General features: G+C 40.7%; 1 protein-coding gene across 9 annotated transcripts in view; it reads right to left on the bottom strand.

Moving 5' to 3' along the window:
• Positions 1-27,495, bottom strand: part of SHROOM3 (shroom family member 3) — a 432,673-nt gene that overhangs the window by 14,627 nt on the left and 390,551 nt on the right. For all 9 annotated transcript variants that reach the window (XM_040418007.1, XM_040418009.1, XM_040418008.1 and 6 more), the window contains 4 exons: positions 22,986-26,076; positions 12,248-12,315; positions 7,678-8,517; positions 2,795-3,274 (listed from right to left, as the gene is read on the bottom strand). In XM_040418007.1, coding sequence (XP_040273941.1) covers positions 2,795-3,274; positions 7,678-8,517; positions 12,248-12,315; positions 22,986-26,076 — 4,479 coding nt within the window. The remainder of the gene's footprint in view (positions 1-2,794; positions 3,275-7,677; positions 8,518-12,247; positions 12,316-22,985; positions 26,077-27,495) is intronic.

Raw genomic sequence — 27,495 nt, 5'->3', positions numbered from 1 at the left:
CAGTGAAGACGCATTTCTCAGTGTGTGGGCAGCATCTGAATTGCGAGTGCAATGATCAGACTGGGGGCCAGATTTATTAGAGTACAATAGGCTGTGCGATTGACTCTGGTGTACACACATGGTGGAGATGCAGGGCATCAAGGAATGTAAGGGCACCTTCGGCTTTTACTGTAGAACTGGCAAACATCATTGCTTTACGTTAACACCCGTAGAGTCACCAGTTCAAGTGAACACAGGAGTTTTCATAGAGATTGATGCAAAGGGAAATGAAACATATTGCACATACTTTTGTATGGGGCAGTGGAAAATAATGTTAAGTGCAGTTACTCTTTAAGGTTAAATTCCAGGTAAATTAGTCAACTTGACCTACTAGGGTTATGTAACATACTAGGGTTGTTAGTCCTGTAATTCTGGTACACGATAGTGGATGGTCAAAGAGGGACACTTATGGTTCATTGTGTGAAAGTTCATTTTTCCTGCATATTTACACTTGAATAGTTTTCTTTGCGTACAATAGCGCAAAAATTATCTGAATATAGAAATTTCTAACATCTAAATTGCATCAAATAATGAAATAATATACAAGGCAAGCTCTAATATACAGAGAAGAACCAGACAAACATTTTTTTGATCAATATTGTAAGGGACATTTAAGGAGAAAAGAGATACAGAGGGACTTGGGTCCAAAAAAGGGACTGCCCCTCCAAAGGGGGGACACTTCGATTCTTGGAAGGTCTGGTTCAGTGGTTGCACTACAACACAGCGATCATTGATTGTGTGTTATGGCAAAGATCTCAGAGTAGCCTCAGCCTAAAGCCTCAAATGCAAGACATTATAGCATTTGCACATCAACCTTGGTTCTCACAGAGTAGACTTTCACAAAGAAAGGTCATTGCTGGTCTTATCAAATCCAGTGTCATGTTCAAGTGGCTAAACCATCAGCACTATGGGAAAGCGTTGCAGTTGGCAGTGGCACTTGCCCAGTGTCATAAGAGGTAGATCCTGAGACATTATTAGTGTGTCAACGTGCGCCCAACACCATGTCTATTAATATCTTCTGAATGCCCCTATTTTTTGCATGTTATGTAGCCGCACCAGAGGCTCCAGCACACAGCACCCAGTGTCTGTGAAAGAAATCTATATTCCTATTCCTTGCTATTCCTTTCCTTGCTTCTATTTATTGCACTTTTGTGTTGTAACACTTGTTACTAGAATATTTATAATAAATGACTAGTTAGGAGTTGCCCATGCTCAGGGTCACTTTATAATATAGGAAGAAGAGCACTGGTGTAGGGGATTTTTCTAGAGCCCTAAAGCCATGACAATAACTGCTTGTGCACTACCCAATGCATTTAAAAGAAGTTTACGCTAATAAATGTCACTTTGTATCATGCAAAAATATACAATTTTCCAAAATACTTTCTATATTAATCTCTCACAGTTTTCAGGATCTCTGCTTACTGGTATTCAATGGAATGGAAACCTGAGAGAGAGCTGCAAAAGAACGGACATGCCCACCTAAGAGGATACACCCCATGAGCTGCCAGCCCTGGCCCTATAGAAGTGAATGACACTTCAGTGAAAAACGCATTGCATCTGGATGTAACCTGGATGCGGCTTGTATGCAATGCGTTACTGATTGCACCTGGCACAGTAAAAACTGAAACACTAAAGCAGTTTTGTCCGGGTTTCACTGGACGCTTCCTGAGAGAATCCGTAACGCTCATGTGAATGGGGCCTTAAGATGGCATCTCAATGACAAGATTTATTGTGTTCCACAAAACTATGCATTTTGGATTGAGTCCTTTGTCAGGTTAATAAGTGTTTGAGGTTTATATAATGTGTAACAAATAATAACTTAAAAATAATAAAGGAAAAAAATATATATAGAAAAAATGACCCAAAATAATTAACAGTGCAATTATTTATTTTTTGCTGTAAACACGCATGTAAATGCAGGGAAACACTGATGAGGATGCAGTGCTCGCATGATAGCCACAGCCTCTTAAAACAGCTGATTGGCAGGTATCACTAAGTTAATACTGATGACCTATCTTAAAGGGGTTTTCTCATCTCTCATTGCTAGGATATGCACCCATTGTAAACGGAGCCCCAAATATGGTGGAGGGCACACTGTGCATGCGCAGCCGCCCTCTATTTATTTTTTATGGGACCACTGAAAAATAGCCGAGCGGTGGTTGGACTATTTCCGTCGGGCCTATAGAAGTGAATTGGAGCAGTGGCCATGCATGCCCAGTGCACTCCCATTCACTTCTATGGGGAGAACGCTTGGTGGTAGCCGGACCGGAGTCCTCCAGCCACCACAATGGGGTATATCCTAGCGATATGCCCCCTTTGTCTGAGATGAGAATACCCGTTTAAGGATAAGTCAGCAATATCATAACACTGGACAAGCCTGTTAATGCTTTTAATGCTTTATATTAAGACTTATGTTTAAATATACCTACAGGCCACTTTCACGCAGTCAGTATTTGGTCACAATTTTTCATCATTTGGTTAGTATTTTTCATCACTGGATCCAAAACACAGAAGAGGCACGGCTCTTTCCACTATACTTTTTCTCTGTAGAGCCTATTCCAGGTTTTATCTTACAAATACCAAATACTGACCAGATACGAACTGTGTGAAAGAGGCCAAACACTGAGAAAAATAGGAGTGTTATCTAATGCAACAAGGTATAAACATACTTGAAGTAGATTAATACAGCATTATAATGTAATAATGATTATTTGTACAGACCTAGAAATAAATTACAATTTTATGAGCCACTTACGTTTCATTTTCTGCTGAATGACCCCTGTCTGGAAGCATCCTTTCTTTGATCCACCTCCTATTACTTTCTCTTAGTGCACAGGTGCTTTTCACGAATAGGCCACCCATTAGATCCATAGTGGTCTTCATCTTGAGTTCTGGATCTAAAATGTCCCCTAGAGATTTGTCTATGTTTACAATCTCCTTGGCCAACTCCTGAGATTTGACATCTTCAGGGGTCATCACATTTGTGATGGTATGACTTAAGGTGCTTTCTTGGGTAGAGATTTTGTGGTCAGAAACTTCAAGTGCTTTAGAGAGGGTTACCTCATTCTGAGTGGAAGGATATTGTGAAGAACTGTGACTTATTTCTAGTGAACTTGATGGAAGTTGAGGTATTTCAGGCTGAGCAAAATTGTTTATAGGTAATTTGAAATATGATTGGTCCAAAGTTCTGTCTTCCCTTTCTATTTTCTCTGCACCTTCTATTAGGATGGGATGCCTATAATGAGAAGAATGGAAAATAAGTATAATGCTTTGGGTGACATTCATCCTTAAAGAGGCTATCCCATGACAACAACTTATCCTATATCCACATGTTATGGTATATGTGTCTGGCAGGAGAGTGACTGCTGTTTCCCCGTAGACCATTAGAACAGAGGCTCATGTTTCCCCGTTCGAATGAAGCAGTGGAGCAACTCTATGGGGCAGCCAAAGATAGCCAAGTACAAGCGCTCAGTTAAGTGACTGCTTATTGGCCTGGTGCTACCCCTGCAGTAGAGTCCAGATTCCCATATAGCGGTTGAAGGGTAAAGACCAGGAGGGCCACTTAGATAATGTCATTAGAAGTAGCCACAAGCCAAATCTGTTCAGTTACAGCAAATTCACATCTGCTTCAGTAACAGTGGTATTCACAGCTCACCCCATTCACTTTAATGGAGCTGAACTGCAAAAACAGAGTCAACATATGGACAGGCATAGGTCTCTTTCTGAAAGAACTGGACAACCCCTTTAAGTTTGATAGTTAAATAGGTATTCCAGTTTTAATGATTACATTTATTTATTTGGAGAATAGGATGTTGAACAATTTTCTAATGTACACACTGTATATTTAAAATTTTCCTTGTAGACCTTTATTATATCCATACAGTAGCCTCACCCTAAAGAAAACAAAATGGTACAGACCAATTTAGTCCTGTAAGATGCATCCATAGGAGAGCTGGATACGATTAAATATGTGAGCCATAATGTGACACCTCACTAGTATCATGTGATCTGGTTTTCGGTTAACTGCCCAGGTATCTAACAGGTGAACAGTAGTGTATTGAGGAGCAGAACATGTGCAGTATATACAGTATTACTACCTGCAGCAGTATCTCATACTGTCCTTCAGCGTGTTTGATATTTGACACTAAACTTTATTAACAACATGACAACATCGCCTTGAGAAAGGCAGCCATTTTATAACATTACCTAAGGACAGGCAACCATTTTATATCACCTAGAGAAAGCCATTTCACAACATCACCTAGAAACAGGAAGCTATTTTACAAATTACCTAAAGACAGGCAGCCATGTAACTATGCACAGTAATGTAGCTACCATAATAACCACAATAAAAATCGTGATTCCACCACTAGTCCTATTTACTTACCATGTGCATGTGTCCAGTGTGCTGACCCAGCACATGTATGTCATGTACAGTCAGGTCCATAAATATTGGGACATCAACACAATTCTAAATTTTTTGGCTCTATACACCACTACAATGGATTTGAAATGAAACGAACAAGATGTGCTTTAACTGCAGACTGTCAGCTTTAATTTGAGGGTATTTACATCCAAATCAGGTAAATGGTGTAGGAATTACAACAGTTTGCATATGTGCCTCCTACTTGTTAAGGAACCTAAAGTAATGGGACAGAATAATAATCATAAATCAAACTTTCACTTTTTAATACTTGGTTGAAAATCCTTTGCAGTCAATTACAGCCTGAAGTTTGGAACGCATAGACATCACCAGACGCTGGGTTGCATCCCTGGTGATGCTCTGCCAGGCCTCTACTGCAACTGTCTTCAGTTCCTGCTTGTTCTTGGGGCATTTTCCCTTTAGTTTTGTCTTCAGCAAGTGAAATGCATGCTTAATTGGATTCAGGTCAGGTGATTGACTTGGCCATTGCATAACATTCCACTTCTTTCCCATAAAAAACTTTTTGGTTGCTTTTGCAGTATGCTTTGGGTCATTGTCCATCTGCACTGTAAAGCACCGTCCAATGAGTTCTGAAGCATTTGGCTGAATATGAGCAGATAATATTGCCCGAAACACTTTAGAATTCATCCTGCTGCTTTTGTCAGCAGTCATATCATCAATAAATACAAGAGAACCAGTTCCATTGGCAGCCATACATGCCCACAACATGACACTACCACCACCCTGCTTCACTGATGAGGTGGTATGCTTAGGATCATGAGCAGTTCCTTTCCTTCTCTATACTCTTCTCTTCCCATCACTCTGGTACAAGTTTGTCTAGGTCTCATCTGTCCATAGGATGTTGTTCCTGAACTATGAAGGCTTTTTTAGATGTCGTTTGGCAAACTCTAATCTGGCCTTCCTGTTTTTGAAGCTCACCAATGGTTTACATCTTGTGGTGAACCCTCTGTATTCACTCTGGTGAAGTCTTCTCTTGATTGTTGACTTTGACACACATACACCTACCTCCTGGAGAGTGTTCTTAATCCGGCCAACTGTTGTGAAGGGTGTTTTCTTCACCAGGGAAAGAATTCTTCGGTCATCCACCACAGTTGTTTTCTGTAGTCGTTCAGGTCTTTTGGTGTTGCTGAGCTCAGCGGTGCGTTCCTTCTTTTTAAGAATGTTCCAAACAGTTGTTTTGGCCACGCCTAATGTTTTTGCTATATCTCTGATAGGTTTGTTTTGTTTTTTCAGCCTAATGATGGCTTGCTTCACTGATAGTGACAGCTCTTTGGATCTCATCTTGAGAGTTGTCAGCAACAGATTCCAAAAACAAATAGCACACTTGGAATGAACTCTGGACCTTTTATCTGCTCATTGTAATTGGGATAATGAGGGAATAACACACACCTGGCCATGGAACAGCTGAGAAGACAATTGTCCCATTACTTTTGGTCCCTTCACAAGTGGGAGGCACATATGCAAGCTGCTGTAATTCCTACATCGTTCACCTGATTTGGATGTAAATTCCCTCAAATTAAAGCTGACAGTCTGCAGTTAAAGCACATCTTGTTAGTTTCATTTATAATCCATTGTGGTGGTGTATAGAGCCAAAAATGTTAGAATTGTGTCGATGTCCCAATATTTATGGACCTGGCTGTATCACTGCTGCTTACTGAATGTCAAAGATTATATGATTTTAAGACTGTCATATGACTGGTGCCACGTTTCAGTTACGCTATGGATACATTACAAAATGGACTGGTACATGGGCTATACAATTCTACTGCATATAGGGGTAAGGCCTCTTTCACACAAGCGAGTTTTCCGCGTGGGTGAAATGCGTGACGTGAACGCATTGCACCCGCACTGAATCATGATCCATTCATTTCAATGTGTCTGTGTACATGAGTGTTTTTTTCACGCATCAGTTCTGCGTTGCGTGAAAAAAGCAGCATGTTCTATATTCTGCGTTTTTCACTCAGTCCTGGCCCCAGTTTTTCACTGATGGATGCTAGGAGATGTTGTTTGTAAACCTTCAGTCTTTTATCACGCGCGCGAAAAACGCATCAAAACGCATTTCACCCGCGCAGAAAAAACTGAACAACTGAACGCAATTGCAGACAATACTGACTGAACTTGCTTGCAAAATGGTGTTAGTTTCACCGAACACGCACCCTGAACGCATCTGGAGCCAATCCGTTACGCACGTGTGAAAGAGGCCTAAGAAAGGTACGTGTGCAGAATTTTAAATACATTTATATTAGAAAATTATATGATTTCCTTTTATGTAAGTGACACAGTTTTAAAAGCAATAATTGACTAATAACACAGGTCATGTGAAAAAAATGACATGACAAAGGTCATGACAAAAAATGCTGCGAGTATGCCAGATACAGTAAATTCCAGCAGTCTGTTTCTCCGATGGAACAGACTGCTGGAATTAAAAGTGCAGATGTAAACCCAGGCTAATCAAAAGTCCCTACATTCAAGTGACTGTATCTTTACACCTTTCTTTGTTACATAGTTATATAAATTGAAAAAAAGACACGTCCATCAAGTTCAACCTTTCTTGGAATAATTATACAGCATGAATTGTTAACCCAGTGCTTTTTTTAATTTTTTTTATAACAGTACTGAATCACCTAGAATTTGAATAACGTATGTTATCAGTTTAATAATTAGTTAATACATCTACACCCATACAGGGGTTGCCCACATCTTTTTAATCCCTCCCACCATTTGTGAAATTAGCTACATTTAACTGCCCCTCATGGATCTGTTTTACCTCCATGGGTCCTGGGAGGCTGTGGGTCTTCACAGCATTTCACATGTAAACTTCCTGCATGGATAGGGTCATGTGCTGCTTGAGGACATGTCAACAATTGGCCAGTCAATGACTGCAATGGTGCACTTGGCCCTGCTCATAAAGGAAGTTAACATGTGGGGACTGGAAGTGCCATGAAGACATGACCCACGAAGCTGGAACCGAGCGGCAAGCAGCATGTAAGTATAGTTCCCTTCACAGGGCTTGCTGGGTGGAGAGATGGAACTTAAAAACCAAAAAATGGACAACCCCTTTAATATCTAAAATTGATACGATAAAATATTTAGTAAATGCTCAAGCAAGTTGGACCACACAAAAAGAAAGTAATAAAAGCTTAAAATTATAACACTGTCCTATTGTGCATTAATCTTTTGCATCAAGCACTTGCCTTTCATTTTTGTTCTTCTCAAAGGAATCAGCAGAAACATGCTGTATTTTTTCTTGACTATTCTTGAGAAGAGCATCTTTCAGTGAAGGTGGGGGGAATGGAGGTGGAGATGGAGGAACAAACTGGTTTTCAGTGAATGTCTCCAACTCTTGATCCTCAACAAACACTTCATCATCATCTTCCTCGTGTACAGCCACAGGGGAGGATGATTGGAGACAAGACTCAGATATACGAAGAGATATTTTTCCATAGTTTGTAGGGGTCTCTGTCTCTGATGAACTTGTACTCCACATTGTATTGTTTTTCCAACCAACGGAAGGACTATGCTCAATTACAGAAGATGAATTGTTGGAGAGAGATAGGTTCTCTTCTTTTTCTAAATCCATGCATTTAATTTTATGAAGTGGTGGTCTCTGTGGTGGGGAAGACTTTGTTCTTAATTTCTCATTTTTGTTATTTATAAAATTACTGGAATGTGAACTTAAATCCATAGTTTTAGTCTTATCATCGTCTGGAGACATATCCATATTTTTAGGAGGACATAAATCACCTTCAGGGGTAGCAAATTCATTTGAAGCATGACTGGAAGAAACTTGTGCAATTTTGCATGGATTTAGATTACTGGAAGAGTTTACAGTATTCAGCCTTCCACTCTGTAGATGATTGTATAATCCAGAAGCTGGAGTGAGACTTTGGGCTCTGGTGTGTCTTTGAATCCCCATTTGTATAGTACGGGTTTGTTTATCTCCTCCGGAGCTAGTATGATGAGTGGAATAAGAACTGAATGCTGTCTCATGTGTTGCCTTTTCTGATGCATCTTCACTTTTTCCTTTAGAGGAACTAAAGAGTAAAATTATTACAATATGTATTTATTACACTGGTTTTCTATACATATGCATATAAAGGTTTAACGCTAGTGGAATGAGGACCATTGGAGCAGTATTCAGAATAAAAGTATATTAGTAGGTATTGTCTTGGGTAACAACCAAACAACAAAACTACTGCATGTTTCTCAGTTGGTTAGTAAGATGATTGAGGACTAACAAATTTGTAGCTAAATAGTCACATTCAATTAGTCAGTTCAAGACTTAAAGGGGTCTTCTGGGAGTACCTACATTTTAACTGATGCACACAGCCTATTTCTGCTATTGAAAGATTCATGCTTACCTGCACCCTGATGAAATGGTACTTTGCTCACTCCTGTGTGTCTATCTCTCAGTTACGGGCTTGTTGACTCCCTCCTTGACATAGGCATGGTCAACTGCTTCACTGCTGCCAACCATTGGCAACAGCAGTGATGTGTCTCCTGTGGACGTCACTTATGAAGCCAATCATTGGCTGCAGTGAAACAGGCGACTATGCCTATTCCCAGAATGAAGTAAACAAGCCAGGGACCAGAAAATGGACACGCCTCAGGAAAAGAGGGACAAGGAACAGGTAAAATTTAGGCATTCACAGAAAACCCCTTTAAAGACTTAAACAACCCTTAAGCAACAATCAAGGTTTTCTCCCTGCTTGAAAGAGGCAGAACTTTTTAGTTTTTCTATCAACATACCCATTTGTGGAACAAGTTGTCTTTATTGATATTTTGTGCACATGTGACTTATTTTATTCATTAATAATTCAGTTTTTTGGGAGGTGAAGTGACCAAAAAACAGAAATTCTGGCATTGGGGATTTTTTTTTCTTACTGTGTTCACCACACATAATAAATAATGAAACATTTTTGGATGTGGTTCTGCTAGTAACTATTGTGCTCAGCCTGAGTTGTTCAGCATATGGTGGGAGAAGAAAGGATTGGGCATGCTGGATTTAAACATGTCCGATGTTTTGTTCTCAAGGGACATAAGCTTCCGCCAGAAGCATTTAGGTGACCTAGGCGTGCATGTAGAAAGTTCGCTATCAATAACGGTCATCTGAGAGCTATTTATAGTGTATGACCAGTAGAGATGAGCGAATTTCTAAAAAATTTGATTCGGTCAGTTTTCCGAATTTTCCGAAAAGATTCAATTCGATCCTTATTACTTAGTGGCGAATCGCGGTAAAAACTGCTATTTTCTGGCTGCAGAGAGCCTGTATAGTGGTGTAGAACACTGTGCCTTGCAGTAACACGGATAGTGAGTCTGCTGTGGTAGTGAAACAATACTGTGAGTCAGTATAACACGCAGGTGACAGGCGTTGCTCTTAGAATCACTGCACACTTCACCCCTTTGGGCAGTTACATGGCCAAAACTGACCAAATAACTCAAGTGTGAACTCAACCTTACAGGTCGATGTTAGCGTCAGGTATAAAGAACCGTGCAGAGGCCCAAGATCCTACTTTAGCGTGAAAGAGCGCACTTCTTTTACATCGTCATCAGCTGATTCCACATAGATGTCTACAGAACCTGTTCTATTAAACGCTTATACAAGTAGAGCACCCCTGGCAGAGTGGAGAGGGTGTCAGCAGTAAGTTTGTGTTGACGTCACTGATTATTTTGCCCTTCCTCTGATCTGTCAGAACAATAACCCCCAAAAAAACGGATCCTGTCAGTTGAGCATCCACCTTCACTTGGTCAGCATTTGGTCAGTAATCCATCAGAATTGCTAATGCCAAAAAAAAACAGGAGTGGATCCAAAACAGAGATGACACGTGAATGGAATATTTGCATGTCTTCTGTGTTTTGTACCCACTCCTGCTTTTGGCTACCAAAGCATAAGCCAATTCTGATGGGACCATACAGGCCTTACAGCTGCTCTGTTGTGTGTCTCATTTTTTCTTTCTTCTGACAGATTAGAAGAAGGGTCAAATAAATGATGATGTCAACCAGGCCAAAAAGGCAAAATAGTGGCCCAGTCATGAAGTGGGGAGGGTGGGAACAGTTTGAGAAGTCCACAGAGTGGCCCAATGACATAGTGTGGAGGTGGCAGCAGCATCAGGAGACCACAGAGTGGCACAATGACAGAGTGTGGAGTTGGAAGTAGCAACTTGAGGAGGCCACAGAGTGGCAAGGTGACATAGTGTTGATGTAGCAGCAGTGTCAGGAGACCACAGAGTGGCAAGGTGACATAGTATGGAGGTGGTAGCAGCATCAGGAGACCACAGAGTGGCAAGGTGACATAGTGTGGAGGTGGCAGCAGAATCATAAGACCACAGAGTGGCAAGGTGACATAGTGTGAAGGTAGCAGCAGCATCAGGAGACTACAGAGTGGCACAATGACAGAGTGTGGGAGACCACAGAGTGGCAAGGTGACAGGCTTGGACTGGCCCAGGGGTACAGCGTAATCCCCCAGTGGGCCCTGAGCAAGGTGGGCCCCTAGTCTCCCACCCCCTGCACAAGTGGAACATAACACATTAGATTTACTGCACTACATACACATATTCAATGTACAGCACCTCAACCAGCCTATGTTCATATAAAAAACTTGTTAGATTATTTATTATACTTGAATGTATCCATATGGTGGGCCCCCAAAATAAATTTTACTGGTGGGCCATAGGTACTCCACTCTGACACTGCAAAGTGACATAGTGTGAAGGTGGCAGCAGCATGAGTAGACCACAGAGTGGCAAGGTGACATAGTGTGGAGGTGGTAGCAGCAGCATGAGGAGGCCAGATGACATAGTGTTGAGGTAGCAGCAGCATCAGGAGACCACAAAGTGGCAAGGTGAAATAATGTGGAGGTGGCAGCAACATGAGGAGACCACAGAGTGGCAAGGTGACATAATTCCCTGAAACGCATTGTTTTTTTTACCCTGTATGATTTTTAATGGAATAAAGAGGATTCTTTAACACAAGACTGTCTTGACCGGGTTTCGTAGCGCTGAAGCAGGATTTTTATCTCTAACATGTGCAGCAGCCATTTTAGGAAAAAAATGTGATTCGTTACCACAAAGCGGATTCGGTGCGAATTGAATAATTCCTGAAATTCGGATCGAATTCCACTTCGTCAGCTTCGATTGGCTCATCTCTAATAACCAGCTTAAAGTGGATTTCTGTTAAAAATGTTTTTAAAATTCCTGCAGCATGGCACCTGAAACAGAAGAATTATACTTACCTGCTCCAATCTACTCCAGTGGTCTATAAGCAGTACATCAACACTGAAGCCAGTCAATGCTGGAAGAGCTGCATATGACCATGTCAATAGGCCAGCCTGATGTAAACAGTAGCAGGACCACAAGATGGAGAATGCAGATGCAGTGCAGAGAACCAGAGCAGCATGGAGCAGGTAAATATGAATCTTCTGTTTCAGGGGCCATGCTGCGCAAACTTTATGCTTTTTTTTTTATATTGGAAAACATCTTCAAAGAAATGTTCTTGAATGAACTATTGAGTGCAATGATCCAATTTATACTTTGAGCAGATAATGCTTAAAATGGAGGTATGCAAAACCAAGAAACACAAAAGTGAAATTAGAAAGTGAAAAAGGAAAGTTGAACAAGTTCATATGAAAAAGGTGACTTGCATTTCCTATCGAAATATTTTCAGAAGAATGCTTTATTGACAGTAAATTCATGTCATACATTGGAATACTATTGTCTGTAAATTTCCCCATGTTTACTACAATGCAGTCCCATTATGGCAACTCACCGAAATCCTGTACCAGTTGTTGCATAGGATGTGTTCTTGACAAACACCTCATGCTTTACACCAAAATCCTGAAATAAACGAAACAGCACATTTAGTTAATTGTGTCGTTCATTCTGAATAAAGTTTTTATCATTTGTTCAATTTATTCACTTTGTAGCTGACATTTCAAATAGATAAAATACTGACACACCCCTTTCACCCTTAGCGTGTAGACAACAAAAATACACAATTATACAATGCGTGGACTCTAGACTTAGGTAGTATTATACTGCCTGAGGTTCTGGCAGTGCAAGCACCGATGGATGATAACACATCCATCAGCGCTCATTTACACGAGCCTGATTACATAGATCGATGCAAACTGAATGTGGGAGGAATGACTGTGACCGAGGTCATTCCTCCCTCATTCAGTTCTATTGATTATCACCAACACATTCCTGATTACACAAGAAGATGCGTGAATGAACATTCGCTGATCACTAGTAACACTTCAAGATGACGTGTTTGCCAAATGGCAGGCAACATTGACTCCATTAATGAATTTGTGGGCACTACATGCAATAGATCTCAGTTCTGAGTACCTGAATACAACAGAATTAAGTTACGTATAGTGTTGAGCGCGAATATTCGAATAACACATTTTTTAGGCGAATATCGCAACTTTGGGAATTTGCGAATATTTCGAATATAGTGCTATATAATATCTATATAATATCAGTCAATCATGAGAGGCTACAGCTGTGATGTCAGTGAACAATATACGATCTCAGCCAGGATCTGAGAGGTTTTCCTGGGCTTGTATATTGGAGGAATACAATGTCTGTTGCATAGAGTAAATAGATCTTTAGACACAGAATACAGCTAATTTTTACAGTGGACAGAAGGCAATTGCTAGATAGATTTATGCCGGTAATTATTTGACAGAAAGATAGGTTTTACAGACAGGAGTCAGTGTTTCATATTGTGTAACTTATTCAGGCTGCCTCAGGGAGGCTGGTTTTGACAGCCATTAGTCATACTGCTTGTACTAGTGTGCAGTATTTAAAGGTATACTATTCCATTTATTTTTAATGTGACTCAGCCCAATCTTCGTCACATTATTCAAAATCACAGACAGTCAGGCTGCATCATGAAGTTTTGCAACCTTGGTGTTATTTAAAGTAGCAGCATTTAAAGTTATACAACATAATTTATTATCAGTATGAATCAGAACAATCTTCATCACGTAATTCACAATCAAAGCAAATATTTCACAGTATTAATCCTTGTGATGATAGTGTGTCGCCTGCCATATTGGTGTGTGACACAGTTACTGACAGTATATTGTAACCGACTTTGTCCAATTGATCTTTTTTCATAAAAAATATATTTTAAAGTTTATTAAAATAGTTCTCATTTCTGAGTAGTGTACCTGACCTGATATATTGGTGGGCATCATAGCTATGAACTGTGTATTCTATTACACTCTTTCACCACTACTAATGAACATCTCCTGCCTTCATTATGTTCTTTACTGCTCTTCTGGTGCTGTGAGCTCTACTCTGTACAGTATAACAACTTGAAACTGTTCCCAAAAAAGGAATCATTTTTGACAGCTTTAGTAAAAGCCATTGTGTCTTCACTTTTCAGGACAATATATATTTTCTTTATAATAACAGCAAGCTTGTTTCAACTTGTTAAAAATTGATAATTTTTAGACTGCTTGTTAGAAACAAGCCATTGCTTCTTCCAGTAACACTGTGTTCATAAACACCATAAATATCTACCCCCAAAAAGGAATCATTTTTGGACTGCTTGTTAAAAAGCTATTGCTTCTTCTGATACCACCATGTACGCATAAGCACAGGAAGGTAAGTGGCCCAAAAAGGGATATATATGGCAATGCAGTGTGCTGTAACCACCAGCTACCATCCATTTACCCATATATGTTGCCTTCACTCTGACATTACTAATGCTGTCTTCATGTAAAACAGCTTGACACCTCTCAGTGTAATACATGACTTTTCAGGGCAGTTGGGACACTTTAATAGAATCAGAACTAAAATGAATTTCAGGAAATTCACTGATCTCTACATATTCACTTGTCCTTCAATAAAATTGGCAGGCTACTACCCCTTTACTCATTAGATCATATCCTGATCTTGTTGAAGTCAGTGAGTTTGGCCAGCTTAAACCTAATGTGTGTTAGGGTACTTTCACACTAGCGTTTTTCTTTTCCTGCACTGAGTTGCGTCCTAGGGGCTCAATACCGGAAAAGAACTGATCAGTTTTATCCCCATGCATTCTGAATGGAGAGAAATCTGTTCAGGATGAATCAGGATGTCTTCAGTTCAGTCACTGAACGGCGTTTTGGACGGAGGAAATACCACAGCATGCTGCGGTTTTATCTCCGTCCAAAACTCCGGATCAGTTGCCGGAATGCCGGATCCGGCATTAATGTACATTGAAATGTATTAGTGCCTGATCCGGCATTAAAAATTCTGCAATGCTGGATCCGTCCTTACCATGTGCAGACCGGTAAAAAAGTGATAAAAAATATATAACGGATCCATTTCTCCGGATGACATCCAGAGAGACGGATCCGTTCCTGCAATACATTTGTAAGACGGCCCTGCATCCGGATCCGTCTACAAATGCTGTCTGTTTGCATGCAGATTGTCGGATCTGGCAGGCAGTTCCGGCGACGGAACTGTTTGCCGGATCACTCTGCTGCAAGTGTGAAAGTAGCCTAACCAGCTTTAGTGTTAGTTTGAAAGGTACATTGCAGAAATGTTGCATAAAGCAGTTTACAACAGCTGAATATTTGCAGGTGTCATTTTTATCTACATAGATTTATAGCTTTTTGCATATGTGCCTCCCTCTTGCCTGACTCTTTAATCTTGTCATTCAGCAAGTATGCTCCATATTTGGGGATTCCCAGCAACGCTCTGTGCAATCTCAGCAGTGCAGTGATCTCATCAGAGAAAAGTGCATCAACCAATAATTCCGTATAGGTTTGACTGTATACTGTGTTCCTTCGCTTACTTAAAGGGAATCTGTCACCAACCACTTGGTACAGCACTCCTTAGACAATATCTCCGGCGCTCCCATAGAGAATGAATGGAGCAGCAGTGCGCATGCACAAATGGGACCCTTGTTCTCGTGATCAGTGGGGGTCCCAGTCGTCAGACCCCCAGCGATCAGGTAGTTATCCCCTATCCTGTGGATAGCAGATATGTTAAAAATTTGGCACAACCCCTTCAAACACTCTGGTGGCTCTATCTCCAGCTCATAAGATGGAGAGAAGACTTTGGCACTCAATGTCTTCACAATAAGCAGAGTTTTATTCACAAACAGTGCAACGTTTTGACTCCTAAGAAAAACTCTTAGGAGTCAAAATGGTGAACGGTTTGGTAATAAAACTCTGCATATTGTGAAGACATTGAGTGCCGCGGTCTTCTCTCCATCTTATGATCTCTTGGAACTCGTCGGGCTAGGCTTCAACACTGCGGGCACCGCCACGGATTGGATCTAGTAAAAGTTAATTTGTAAGTGGTGCGGTCTCTCTCTTGAACTATTTCTAATTCCAGTTACCCCTGTGTTCTCTTGATTAACCACCGGAATGGCTCTGATATCTCCGCAGGGAACCGTCTGCTCCCCGCGTCACCATTCAGCTCAGTTGTTGGCGCTTCCCAGCAACAGCACAATGTACTGTCACACATTGTGCTGCTGGTCTGTGTAGGAGGATCGGGGCAGGCCAGGATTCAGCTTCTGCTTCTCCACCACAGCAGTGCGATGTGTGACAGCATCCTGCTGCTGTGGGGAGCTGTGATCATCAGAGGAACTAGGTGAGTATTTACTGTCTGTTTTTTTTTTTACTTCCTGTGAAGGGGGCACATGTCGGGGCATAACTCCTGTGAGGAGGCACACCTGGGAATAACTACTGTTAAATGGGCACATAGCTGGGCATAACTACTGTAAAGGGGCATATATTTTGGCATAACTACTGTGAGGGGGCACATATCTGGGCATAACTACTGGGAGCGGGCACATCTGGGCATAACTGCTGTGAAGAGGCACATCTGGACACAGCAATTGTGAACGGGGCACATATATAGGCATAACTACTGTGAAGGGAGCACATATCTGGCCATAACTAATGTCAAGGGGACACAGTTTTCGCATTGGGTGCGCAATGTGGGCATTACTACTGTGAAGAGGGACATATGGGCATAACTACTCTGAGGGCCACAATGTGGGCATTACTACTGTGGGCATAACTACTGTGAAGGGGGCACAGTGTGGGCATTCCTACTGTGTGCTGGCAAAAAGGGGGAATAATTACTATGTGGGGGCATTAAGGGGACTGGGTGTGTATAGTTATGCTTTTGGTGGCGTGGAGGTGGAAAGGCATGGTCAAGTATGAAAAAATTGTCGCACATATTGTCCATCCTTATGATTTTGTAAAGTTGGAAGGTATGGCAACCATGTAAACCCAGCTGTGAGCATCATACCTCTTTTGCTATGTACACCATAAAAATTTAATGTACAGTAGCAAACTAAATTCAATAGTCATAGTTAATTAAGAGGCTACACAAATTTCATTTGACCTCTATACATGCTGATAAATGAAGGTTGATTAAAGCAGCCGACATACATTTATTAAAGAGAACAGAAATCTGAAAGATTTCAATCTGCTGAGAAATGAAGTTGCTAGCAATTACACTGGAAAAAGATAAAGTTTTTTTTTCACTGAGCCCAAAAACATCAAAAAGGCCAAGAGGAAGTTTCCTTCTGTGTAAATAACTCTAATTATAATCTATTCCAAACTAACAAGCAATGACAATGTCTCAGGAGAGAAAGATGGGGGAGTGCCCCCCACAGGCACATAGGAGACGTGGGACATGACTCTTTCTAATTTGATAATAAAATAAAAGTGCTGTAGACAGTAATTCTGTTCCACTTGGGGATCTGAGGAAAAGTAGTAATATCAGCCTACTTCACACCGGATCAGCAAGATTTCTTTAAAGGTCATATCAATGTTGATGGGTCTGCTGAAATTCTGATGCCTATGATAGATAGATAAACACTCGGATGGCTTAGGCCTTTGGCTGGTTTAGTCGACCAGCAATGTGAGCATCTGCAAGTGAATGGCAGGGGACAGGAAGCCTATGGCGGTCTGATCCCCCATTATTTTGCCAGAAACTGTCACTGTGTTAACAGCGTCGGCTGGTTCGCCCTTTTTATTTGGCCCCCCACTCTATGGCACTGGTGAGAATACCTGCATGCTCAGATGAGGTGCTTGGTTTTCTTATCCAGCTTTGGGGCTTTTTTAACAGACTCCTGCAGTGTGCTCTGAATGGATGGGGTCATGTGCGCCACTTCAGCCAATGACTGGTCTCAGTGGTAATGTGTCCTCAAGTAGCATTTCGCACCTGGTAACATGTTACTGCTGAGGCCAGTCACTAATTGCATTGGTGCATGTGACCTCTTCCATCTGGAATGAAGATAGCTCAAGGGAGCCTGGGAGCTGGAACAGAGTGGTGGGCAGCAGGTGACTATGAGTTTCTCAACAGGTGCAACATGCTGTATGGTTCTGTTAAAAAGTCCCAAAGCCTAACAACCCCTTTAGGCTACATTCACAGGAACGTGTGATGGCTGTGCCTGTGTTGTGGACCGCAAATCATGGGTCTGCAAAACACGGGAATGGCTGTTTGTACTCCACATCGCAATGCGGCCCCATTGACTTCAATGGGTCCGTGATCCACAAGATGCAGTGAGACATAGGAAGGGCTTACATTGGCTTCTGGGTCTGTGCTTCTTTACCACGAAAGATAGGACGTGTCCTATCTTTCACCACATCTTGCAGATTGTGGACCTATTGAACTCAATGGGTCCGTACAGTGATATGGAGTTCACACGGTCAGTGCCCGTGTTTTGCGAACCCGTGGTTTTCAGTCCGCAACACAGGCACGGTGGCACCGCAGTTGAGTGAATGCGGCCTTAAGGTCATGAACCCCTTACTAACTACTAGAGCTTGATACACTTTGGAAAATCTGATATACTAGGGCAGGGATCAGCAACCTCCGGCACTCCAGCTGTTCTGAAACTATAACTCCCAGAATGTTCCATTTACTTCTATGTGAGTTAGAAGAACAGCCAAGCATATTACATGTTGGGAGTTGTAGTTTCACAGCAGCTGATTCCTGTACTAGGGATATGCCACAAAGGGCAATTGCTGGCATAATTTTGTTATTCGAATATGTTTGTTTTTATTTAACAGGAGAAAATAACAGACTGTAATAACTGCAGAAAGTTGAAATATTTCCTAAAATGAAGCGTTATATATTATATAATTCAAGAGGAGGAAAACAATTATTATGTGAGCTACAAGGAGACCAAAAAAGGTCAGCAAGTCCTCAGTGGAAGGCTGTGGGCTTGGGAACCGAATCTCAGTTTTGCTTTGACCTAGTTAAAAGACATTTTTGTCTATAACCCATGGAGCAGACGCAATTAAGGACACGGACATTCTAATCCCACATGTTTAGCTGCATTCCCACATACTTCCTAAGCTCCAGCTCACAGTATGTGCGTATTCGCCAGTGGTTAAAGCATTGAAAGTATGCACACAGGACGTTACATGCCAATAGCACTGTCATACAGTTAGAGATGTTTATTTTAGATAGGCTGATAGGTATCATGCACATGTATATATGTGTGCTTTGCTATATACAGTACAGACCAAAAGTTTGGACACACCTTCTCATTCGAAGAGTTTTCTTTATTTTCATGACTATGAAGGCATCAAAACTATGAATTAACACATGTGGAATTATATACGTAACAAACAAGTGTGAAACAACTGAAAATATGTCATATTCTAGGTTCTTCAAAGTAGCCACCTTTTGCTTTGATTACTGCTTTGCACACTCTTGGCATTCTCTTGATGAGCTTCAAGAGGTAGTCCCCTGAAATGGTTTTCACTTCACAGGTGTGCCCTGTCAGGTTTAATAAGTGGGATTTCTTGCCTTATAAATGGGGTTGGGACCATCAGTGGCGTTAAGGAGAAGTCAGGTGGATACACAGCTGATAGTCCTACTGAATAGACTGTTAGAATTTGTATTATGGCAAGAAAAAAGCAGCTAAGTAAAGAAAAACGAGTGGCCATTATTACTTTAAGAAATGAAGGTCAGTCAGTCAGCTGAAAAATTGGGTAAACTTTGAAAGTAAGGGCTATTTGACCATGAAGGAGAGTGATGGGGTGCTGCGCCAGATGACCTGGCCTCCACAGTCACCGGACCTGAACCCAATCGAGATGGTTTGGGGTGAGCTGGACCACAGAGTGAAGGCATAAGGGCCAACAAGTGCTAAGCATCTCTGGGAACTCCTTCAAGACTGTTGGAAGACCATTTCAGGGGACTACCTCTTGAAGCTCATCAAGAGAATGCCAAGAGTGTGCAAAGCAGTAATCAAAGCAAAAGGTGGCTACTTTGAAGAACCTAGAATATGACATATTTTCAGTTGTTTCACACTTGTTTGTTATGCATATATTCCACATGTGTTAATTCATAGTTTTGATGCCTTCATAGTCATGAAAATAAAGAAAACTCTTTGAATGAGACGGTGTGTCCAAACTTTTGGTCTGTACTGTATATAATATAATACTATTTTACAATTAATAAAATAGTTAAATGGGAAGATTTATCAAAACTGATGTAAAGTAATACTGGCTTATTTATTCATAGCAACCAATCAGATTCTAACTCTCATTTTCCAACAGAGCTCTGACAAATGTAAGGTGGAATCTGATTGGTTGCTGTAGGAAACTAAGTCTCCCATAAAGTATATTTACTATAGTTGTTCTTTTGTATGGTTAAATTATTATATTTTATTAATCATATTACCATATTAACATAGGCCTTTTTGGAAGCCTTAAGGGGGTGAGTTTAAATCCCTAACAAACAGGGTGCATGTGGGCTGTCATGTGGGTCTTCTTGGCTTAGGCTAGTTTCACACTCGCGTTTGGTGCGGATCTGTCATGGATCTGCACAAACGCATCCGTTCAGATAATGTACAATAAAGTTAAATGTACAATCACCTTCCCCTTGAAAAGCTTTTCAAGAAGGCACATGACTATGGAAGTAATAATGTACAAAAACGGATATTGAGATAGGGGCAGAAAAGAAAAGACAGGAAGTAATAATCTATAATTTTATACAGGCTAAAAGCTGGGTCACCAAGAACAGTTCTCCAGAGCCTTCAAATTGGCTTACTATGGTTGATGTTTCTGTTCGCAAGTACAGTAGGAAGGGCACAAATGCCTGTTCTAACAAGTGGAATGTTGTGAACACATCTTGAGACCTGCTTAAGAGCCACTAGCAAAGAACAGCTCTTGAGAACCATCCCGTTCATGTATTACATGGTTGGTTGAATATGTAATGCTACGTTTCCTGCATTGAAGACAACAAAGTAAAACGTATGGCTTTCCTCAGATGATCAGTGGGGTTGGCTGCAGCAAAACTACATCAAGCAGCTGATCACAGGCCTGGGTTTATTATAAAATAGAGATTTTCCAATGAGACATCCCCTTTAATCTGTCAGTACACTTCAGGATTTGAGAAAGTAACTATGACTGGCAGATTCTGCTTGTCTTCTTTTGGGAATCTACACTTGGTTTTAGCGGCAAAACTGCACCAGAAAACCTGATCGGGCATCCTTAAGTTTAAGAGTCTTCACTACACCACACTACACTACACTCTACATCTAATGAATTGATTCATCTTGTTAGCCAGACTTCACCCATATGGGGATGTCCCCACAGATGGAGAAGCAGCTACCTATAATTGACAGGGCCATCCAGTCTTGTGAATCTCCTGCCTGTGCTATTGCGAAAGCTAAAATTTGGCTCGGAAGCAGCTACACTTCTGGCGTAGCTGCTTCTGTAGCTGAATATGAGCTTCGACAGTGGCATGGGCAGGTGACTAATAGGGCTAGGCAAGATGTCTGGCCCTGTCAATCATATGCCAGGTGGGTGCTTCCCCACCTGTGGGGACAGCCCTCCTGGGTGAAGTCTGGCTAACGAGACAAATCGATTTGTACATCTCTACGGGATCCACATCTACGTTGGATGCTCTATTCAGGGCCTCCATTGCAGATTCCGTTAAAAACATTGGGCGAAAAAGTCCTGCATGGAGGACTTTTTTGTCAGGTAAAAAAACTGGATTCTGAACAGAAACTGAACAGACTCCATTATACGTTTGGGTCAATTATGTACTAACGCAGAAGAACAGAAAAAACTTAGCAGTGATATGAACCCGGCCTTCGATGAATGTCAGATAAAACTACTGATTTCAGCGGGCCATCTAACATGTATAGGGCTGTCCATACTCTCCCTGGATGTCATATGTAGGTGGAACGAAAGATCTGGCATGTTGGAGTTCAACATCCTCTATCCTTTATTGTTATGTGAGATAAGCCTCCATCAGAAGGTGTCTGGCTGTGACTTAACCCCCTCTGACTATTGAGAACACTTGCATGCTTGACTGAGATCAGCATGCATGTGTTTGGGGAGGAAAAGGAGGCTGGCATGAATTGTTGTTGACTGAATGAGCATTTGGCCAGCATCTGTTCTTTGGCCACCTTTATTTCTAGGCCAGACCAGTGCCGCTGTATGGCACTATTAATTAATGTGATGCAAAAATGCAGGAAGGCTGCACAAACAACCAAGTGTTCTTCTTTTGAATGCAGTATAGAAGGACACATACAGAGGAACAGGGTTAAGATCTTACATTGAATTAAATGTCATTTATGAGCATCAAGATGAGTTATCATATATATAAAAGTCAAAAGACAACTACAAATACTATCAAAAACATTCCACTGAAAAAATATGGATTTTCAATGTTAAGTGGGTTGATTTCTGAATAGTGAATGCACTGCAGTGATGTTATAATGATAGCATTCCTATGTGAAACCAAGTGCATGGAATATAAATGAGTACTAGGCCCTTATTGAATAAAGAGAGACCTGTATATTGAGGATGGGCAGCGCTAGTAAAAGAGACTTTTACGTGATGAATTCTTTCCTCCAGAATGCCATCTATTCAGATATGGAATCTCCAGAGAGACAACAGCACAAAGTGAAGGGGAGCTTGTCTCTCTGCTTGGGTCAAACAGTCAGTCAGAGCCTTCATCGACAATGAGTGAAGCTACAATAGGCAGAACTGTACCATGCAAGTTACTGAGACACAAATCCAGAAATCATTTTGTCTGATACAACCTTATATACTTTGAACAACCCACTGACCTACTATACTAATAATACATTATTGTCACTTCGTATAGAAGAATCTACGTATTGAATGTACCTGTTCTACCTTATATAGGGAATAGTAAATAAAATCTAAAAATGCAGACAAAGGGCCTTCACAAGATAGGAGAAGCATCTCTATGTATAAATCAGAACAGAAGTAGGGGTAAGGGAAAAATAACTTTCCTAATTCATGACATAGAAATACAGAATGGCACTGATTTGCAAGGGAGATAAGAAAGTACAAAATACAATATGGTAATATGGTGCTAATTGTGAGAGGTGCAAATTTTACACACACACACACGTATATATATATATATATATACTGTATATATATAGTTACAACTATATATATATATATATATATATATACACACAGTATATATGCACTAAAACTCACTCAATAAAGCATCTTATAAATCATATAGAGTGCATGCACCTCACTTACCTGGCTTCTTTTTTCCCCAGCAGGAGAGGATCTTGATCTCACATGTAGAGGAGCAGGCTGAAGCAAATTTTCAACCAGATCTTCAGCTGTTTGCTGTCTTAAAACCTTAAAAAATTCTGTTGGTTTTGAAGATGTCACTTCTCTAGGAAGGTTTGTTGGGATGCCTTTCAGCTCATTTTTGGATCTACTTTCAAGCCGAAGTCGTTGCTGGACAAAAGAATTGGTACGACCTCTAGTCTCTGGATAATCACTCTTCTTCTCCAAGCTTACTAAGTCAAACAATCCTGTCAGACCAGTGGGCAGAGTTGAGGATATGCGCCCTGTTTGCAAAAGGTTATCCCTTGAATCCCTACTGCGAAATATGTTATGGTCCTGAAGGGAATTCATGCTAGATGTAGAGGAGATGCTCTGATTATCGATTAAACTCCCTGAAAAGTAGGTACTTTGGGACCTTTCCTTTAAAAATCCAGGTTCATGGGATGAAGGCCTCCGACCAGTTTTACGCTCTATATAGTCTGCAAGGGCATTTTGCTGAAGTTGCTTAAGCTCTGGTCTAGACAAGTTAACAGTGGAACAGGTTTTGCCATCCCTCTCAAAGATTCTACGTCTGTCTGCCACTGATTGTTCCAAGAAACTGATGTTTTGCCCCCTTTTTTGAATACTTGTGGATGATAAGTCATTGTCGGACGCCCCAACCTCATTCATCTTTTCTGGCTCTGAATAGGAACGTTTTTTCTGCTCAGTTGTCAAACGCCTTCTTGCACCAATTCGAGTCACTTGATGTGACACACCTGTACCTTCTTGACTTTGAGATTCTTGATTCTTCACAAAGTTGTCAGAGGGTGTAATATTGTGTCTTTCTTTTGGTGCATGCGGAGACACAGGAGACCTACTATATACAATAGCTGATTTAGGTCTCTGCACACTTCTCTCTTGCTTCTTGTATTGTGGTGGACTAATTTCTAAATCTTTTCTCCTGTAAGATGTTGCTTCTAGGACTTTGGACTGTACATCTTTGATATTGTTCCTGTAAGCTCTGTTAAAACCAAGAGTGTCCTGTGAAGTACTCTGCCAATGGTCTTCTTTATTTGGCATTGTTTGAGAATCAACTGTTCTTTTATCACTGTCTGGCAAAGTTTGCAAAACACACTGCTCATTATTGGTCTCCTGCATTTTGTCTGCTTCACTCTCTTGAGTTGTTTTCTGAGCATCTCCTAATTTTACACTTCCAGTTCTTTTTAACAGCTGTGTTCCAGTAATCTTATCATTAGGTTGAGAACTTGAAGGTCTTTGGCATTCTACTCCTAGAATATGATCCTGTGAATTAAATATACTCCTTATTTCATCAATGCTGTTTACAGATGCTCTGTTGCTTGTTCCTCTTGGGCATTGAGCAGCTGAAGCAAGGGATTTTTGACTTTCATGTTCTCGTTGTTCAATTTTGCTGATTTTTTCTAGAACTGAAGTTCGTTGTTTAGCATCAGTCTTTCCATATATTGGGTTACTGCCACTTTGATTGCTACCTGAATGTAATCTCCTTTTGGTATAGTCAACAGAATTCTTTTGAGAAGCTGGTGAAGGCTCATCAGGTTGCTGGAAGCTGTTATAAAAAATCATTGAGCTGTCAATACCTTCAACATGCTTTGTAAAGCTTGCACTGTCTAATTTGCTTTTATAGCTGGACATAAGTGGAGACCGTCTTTCAACCGGTGTATTATTAATTGAAGATCCAGTACTGTATAAGTGCCCACAGTCATTATCTTTATTTACATCAGTGCTGTTATTAGTTCTGCATGGTTCCCAATCCCAACTTGTAGCACCAAAGAACACCTGTGCCTGATTTTGGCTGTTGCTCCACTCGTACTGAAATCCAGGCCCAGAATGTCTCTTTTTTTCAATATTACTAAGTTCCTTTGCGTTTTTTCTACAATCAGTTTTTAGGTGGTGATCATTTTTACTGGATGACTGATTTAATCTGGAAGCTGACATTTTATTTTTATTGCTTTGTGAAGAACCAGTTTGATGCTCGGAATTAACTGAGAAGTGGAGTTTGTATTGAGCTAAATCTGTATGCTCATCTTCTACTTTTTTATCAGTTCTATTGGACTGGTCTGATGACAAAGTAGAACTGTGGGTAACATTTTGACTACTTTTTACATTGCTTTCAGAATCTAAATAAGAAACACTTTTACCTCCGGATAATGCCCCTTCTTTGGCCAGTGCTGGGTAAAGTCTTGCATTATTATTCTTAAGTGGTTGTGGAGCATGTGCAAAATGTGGTTCTGGAGATGGAACAGGATATATTCCTGCAGGAAGCATAGGTTGTCCTGGCTGTGGAATCTGTGAATAAATTTGCTTAGGTTTCATTAGAGGGCTACATTCTGGGCTCTTTTCCATCACAGTATGCAATTGTCCTTCCCCATACATTGATTTCTGCTGTAGACTTGTGCTGCATACCATAGGCGATCCTGGTCCTTTGGAATGTGTTCGAAAAGATTTCTGTTGGTCCATGCTGGACCAAGAACTTGGCCTTTCATGATGCTTTGTTACTGCATAACTGTCACTCCGAGTAGGTGGCATAGGAGGAGCCTTTTCAGTTATATCACTCTCAGACATAAATCTGTTGTGATCTAATCTACTAGCAGGACCAACACTGTTCCTTGAGCATCCACCTGAAAATCTAGCTCGATGTTTTACGAGTGATGAGTTGACCTCATACTCTTCTGACACTCCACGCTGAGAATCATAAACTGTCTTGATATACCTTATGTCTGCATGCTTTATTCCATCCTGCAGGTTTCCTCGTGAAAGCATACTTTCCATAGAGTAGGATCGCTCCTTGCAGAACGTAATGGGCTGGTATTCAGGAATACTGGAGTTAGTGGAAAACGAGCTGTAGGCAGAGTCTCTTTTGTTGTGCAGATGATTAAGTTGATCTACGGAGTTTGTAGACTTTGCTGGAGAGAGATGACAAGGATGGTATGCAGTTGATGTGTGCTCCAGGCTTTCCATGCTACCCCTTGAGCTGTACTGGTCAGGGCTTCGTCTTAAATATCCATGTTCGTAGCCGGAGAGATCACTTGCAGATGAACTGAAGGAAAAAAGAACACAGGGTAATATCTTACTGTTCGCAAGAAACATTCGAATGAGCTTATAAATAAACTTTGCAGATGAAATGTTTAGGTTATGGGAGGAACGGAAGAGAAACCATATTTGGCCCTTGCTCTGTTCACTGCCAGCTGTCATTCCTGCATATTATAAGTAATTGCTTGTGGCTGCTGTGCTCATTCTTCTAATCACGCAGTGCTGTCAGGATTACACAGATACACATAGGCATAGTCTGAACCTTTCACATTTCATATACAACCCGTTTATTGATAGAAACTCAAACCTGTCACAAACTTTATAGAACTAGAACAAGACAGTGTGAACATGTACGGCTTCAAGTAAAGAATACACTGTATGTGTTTTACTTCTTCTCTTTTTATGGAATTGATGTTCTCGCTGGCAATCTTCCTAGAAACTAGAAGCATTAGAGACATTTGTTTGCTATGAGAAACCTAAACAGACCAAGCGAAAAGGCAAGAAGAAAAAACACTCAGGCGTTTAGAGATGACTGTTAAAATGCCATGCAGGGTTCAAAAAGTAAAGGGATAACCTATACAAGTGAGCTGAAAGATTTTTTTAGAAAGACAAAACGTTATATAATAAATAAAAAAATGTATGTCAACTTTTTACTCCAACTTATTTGGACCTAATGTCCCAATGTAAAATACATTAAAAAGGAAAACTGCCTCTATATCACACAAGATGAATACTTTAAAGGCTATGTACACCTTTGGAGGCCTTTTTTATTATTATTATTGCATTGTACTCCTTTTGTGCTAAAAGTAATTTTTTTAATGTGTCTTTATTACAGATATGGAACCCTTTTTCTGTACAGGGCTGAGATGCTCTAATAGAGAGATCTGCATTTTCTCTCTGCTCCATCAGCCAGCTAATCTGACGGGCTCCTTATCTCTGCTCTATGACATTATAAACACTCATTATGACTCAGTTCTCTTCTTACTGATAATATGGCTTAAATAAGTGTTTATGACCTCTTAGTAAATTAGAGATAAGGGTTATTAGATGACCACAACAAAGCGAAAGTACATTCACACAGCTAGACAAACATTTAACCCTTTGTCCTCCTGACGAAGCCTTCAGGGTGAAACGCACATCGATGTGTTGGTGCTTGGGGCCGTGTTCCGGATTTATACTAAGTCATGTCACAGGGTATGCATGCATAGGATGTTTACAATATATGTTTGCTCTTATGTTTATTTATTTGATTCACTTTGTATGCCTTTATGAATATAATGAGTATATTATTGATCATATAAGCATCTTATAGAGACCTTCCCTGTGCCCCCCCTATATAAGGCTACTTTCACACTACCGTTCAGAGCGGGTCCGTCTGATGTCTGCTCAGACGGATCCGCTCCTATAATGCAGACGTTTGGATCCG

This window comes from Bufo bufo, chromosome 2, assembly GCF_905171765.1.
Source record: "Bufo bufo chromosome 2, aBufBuf1.1, whole genome shotgun sequence".
NCBI lineage: Eukaryota > Metazoa > Chordata > Amphibia > Anura > Bufonidae > Bufo > Bufo bufo.
Note: the sequence above shows the minus strand (reverse complement) of the source record. Positions and strands in the feature narration are given on the sequence as shown.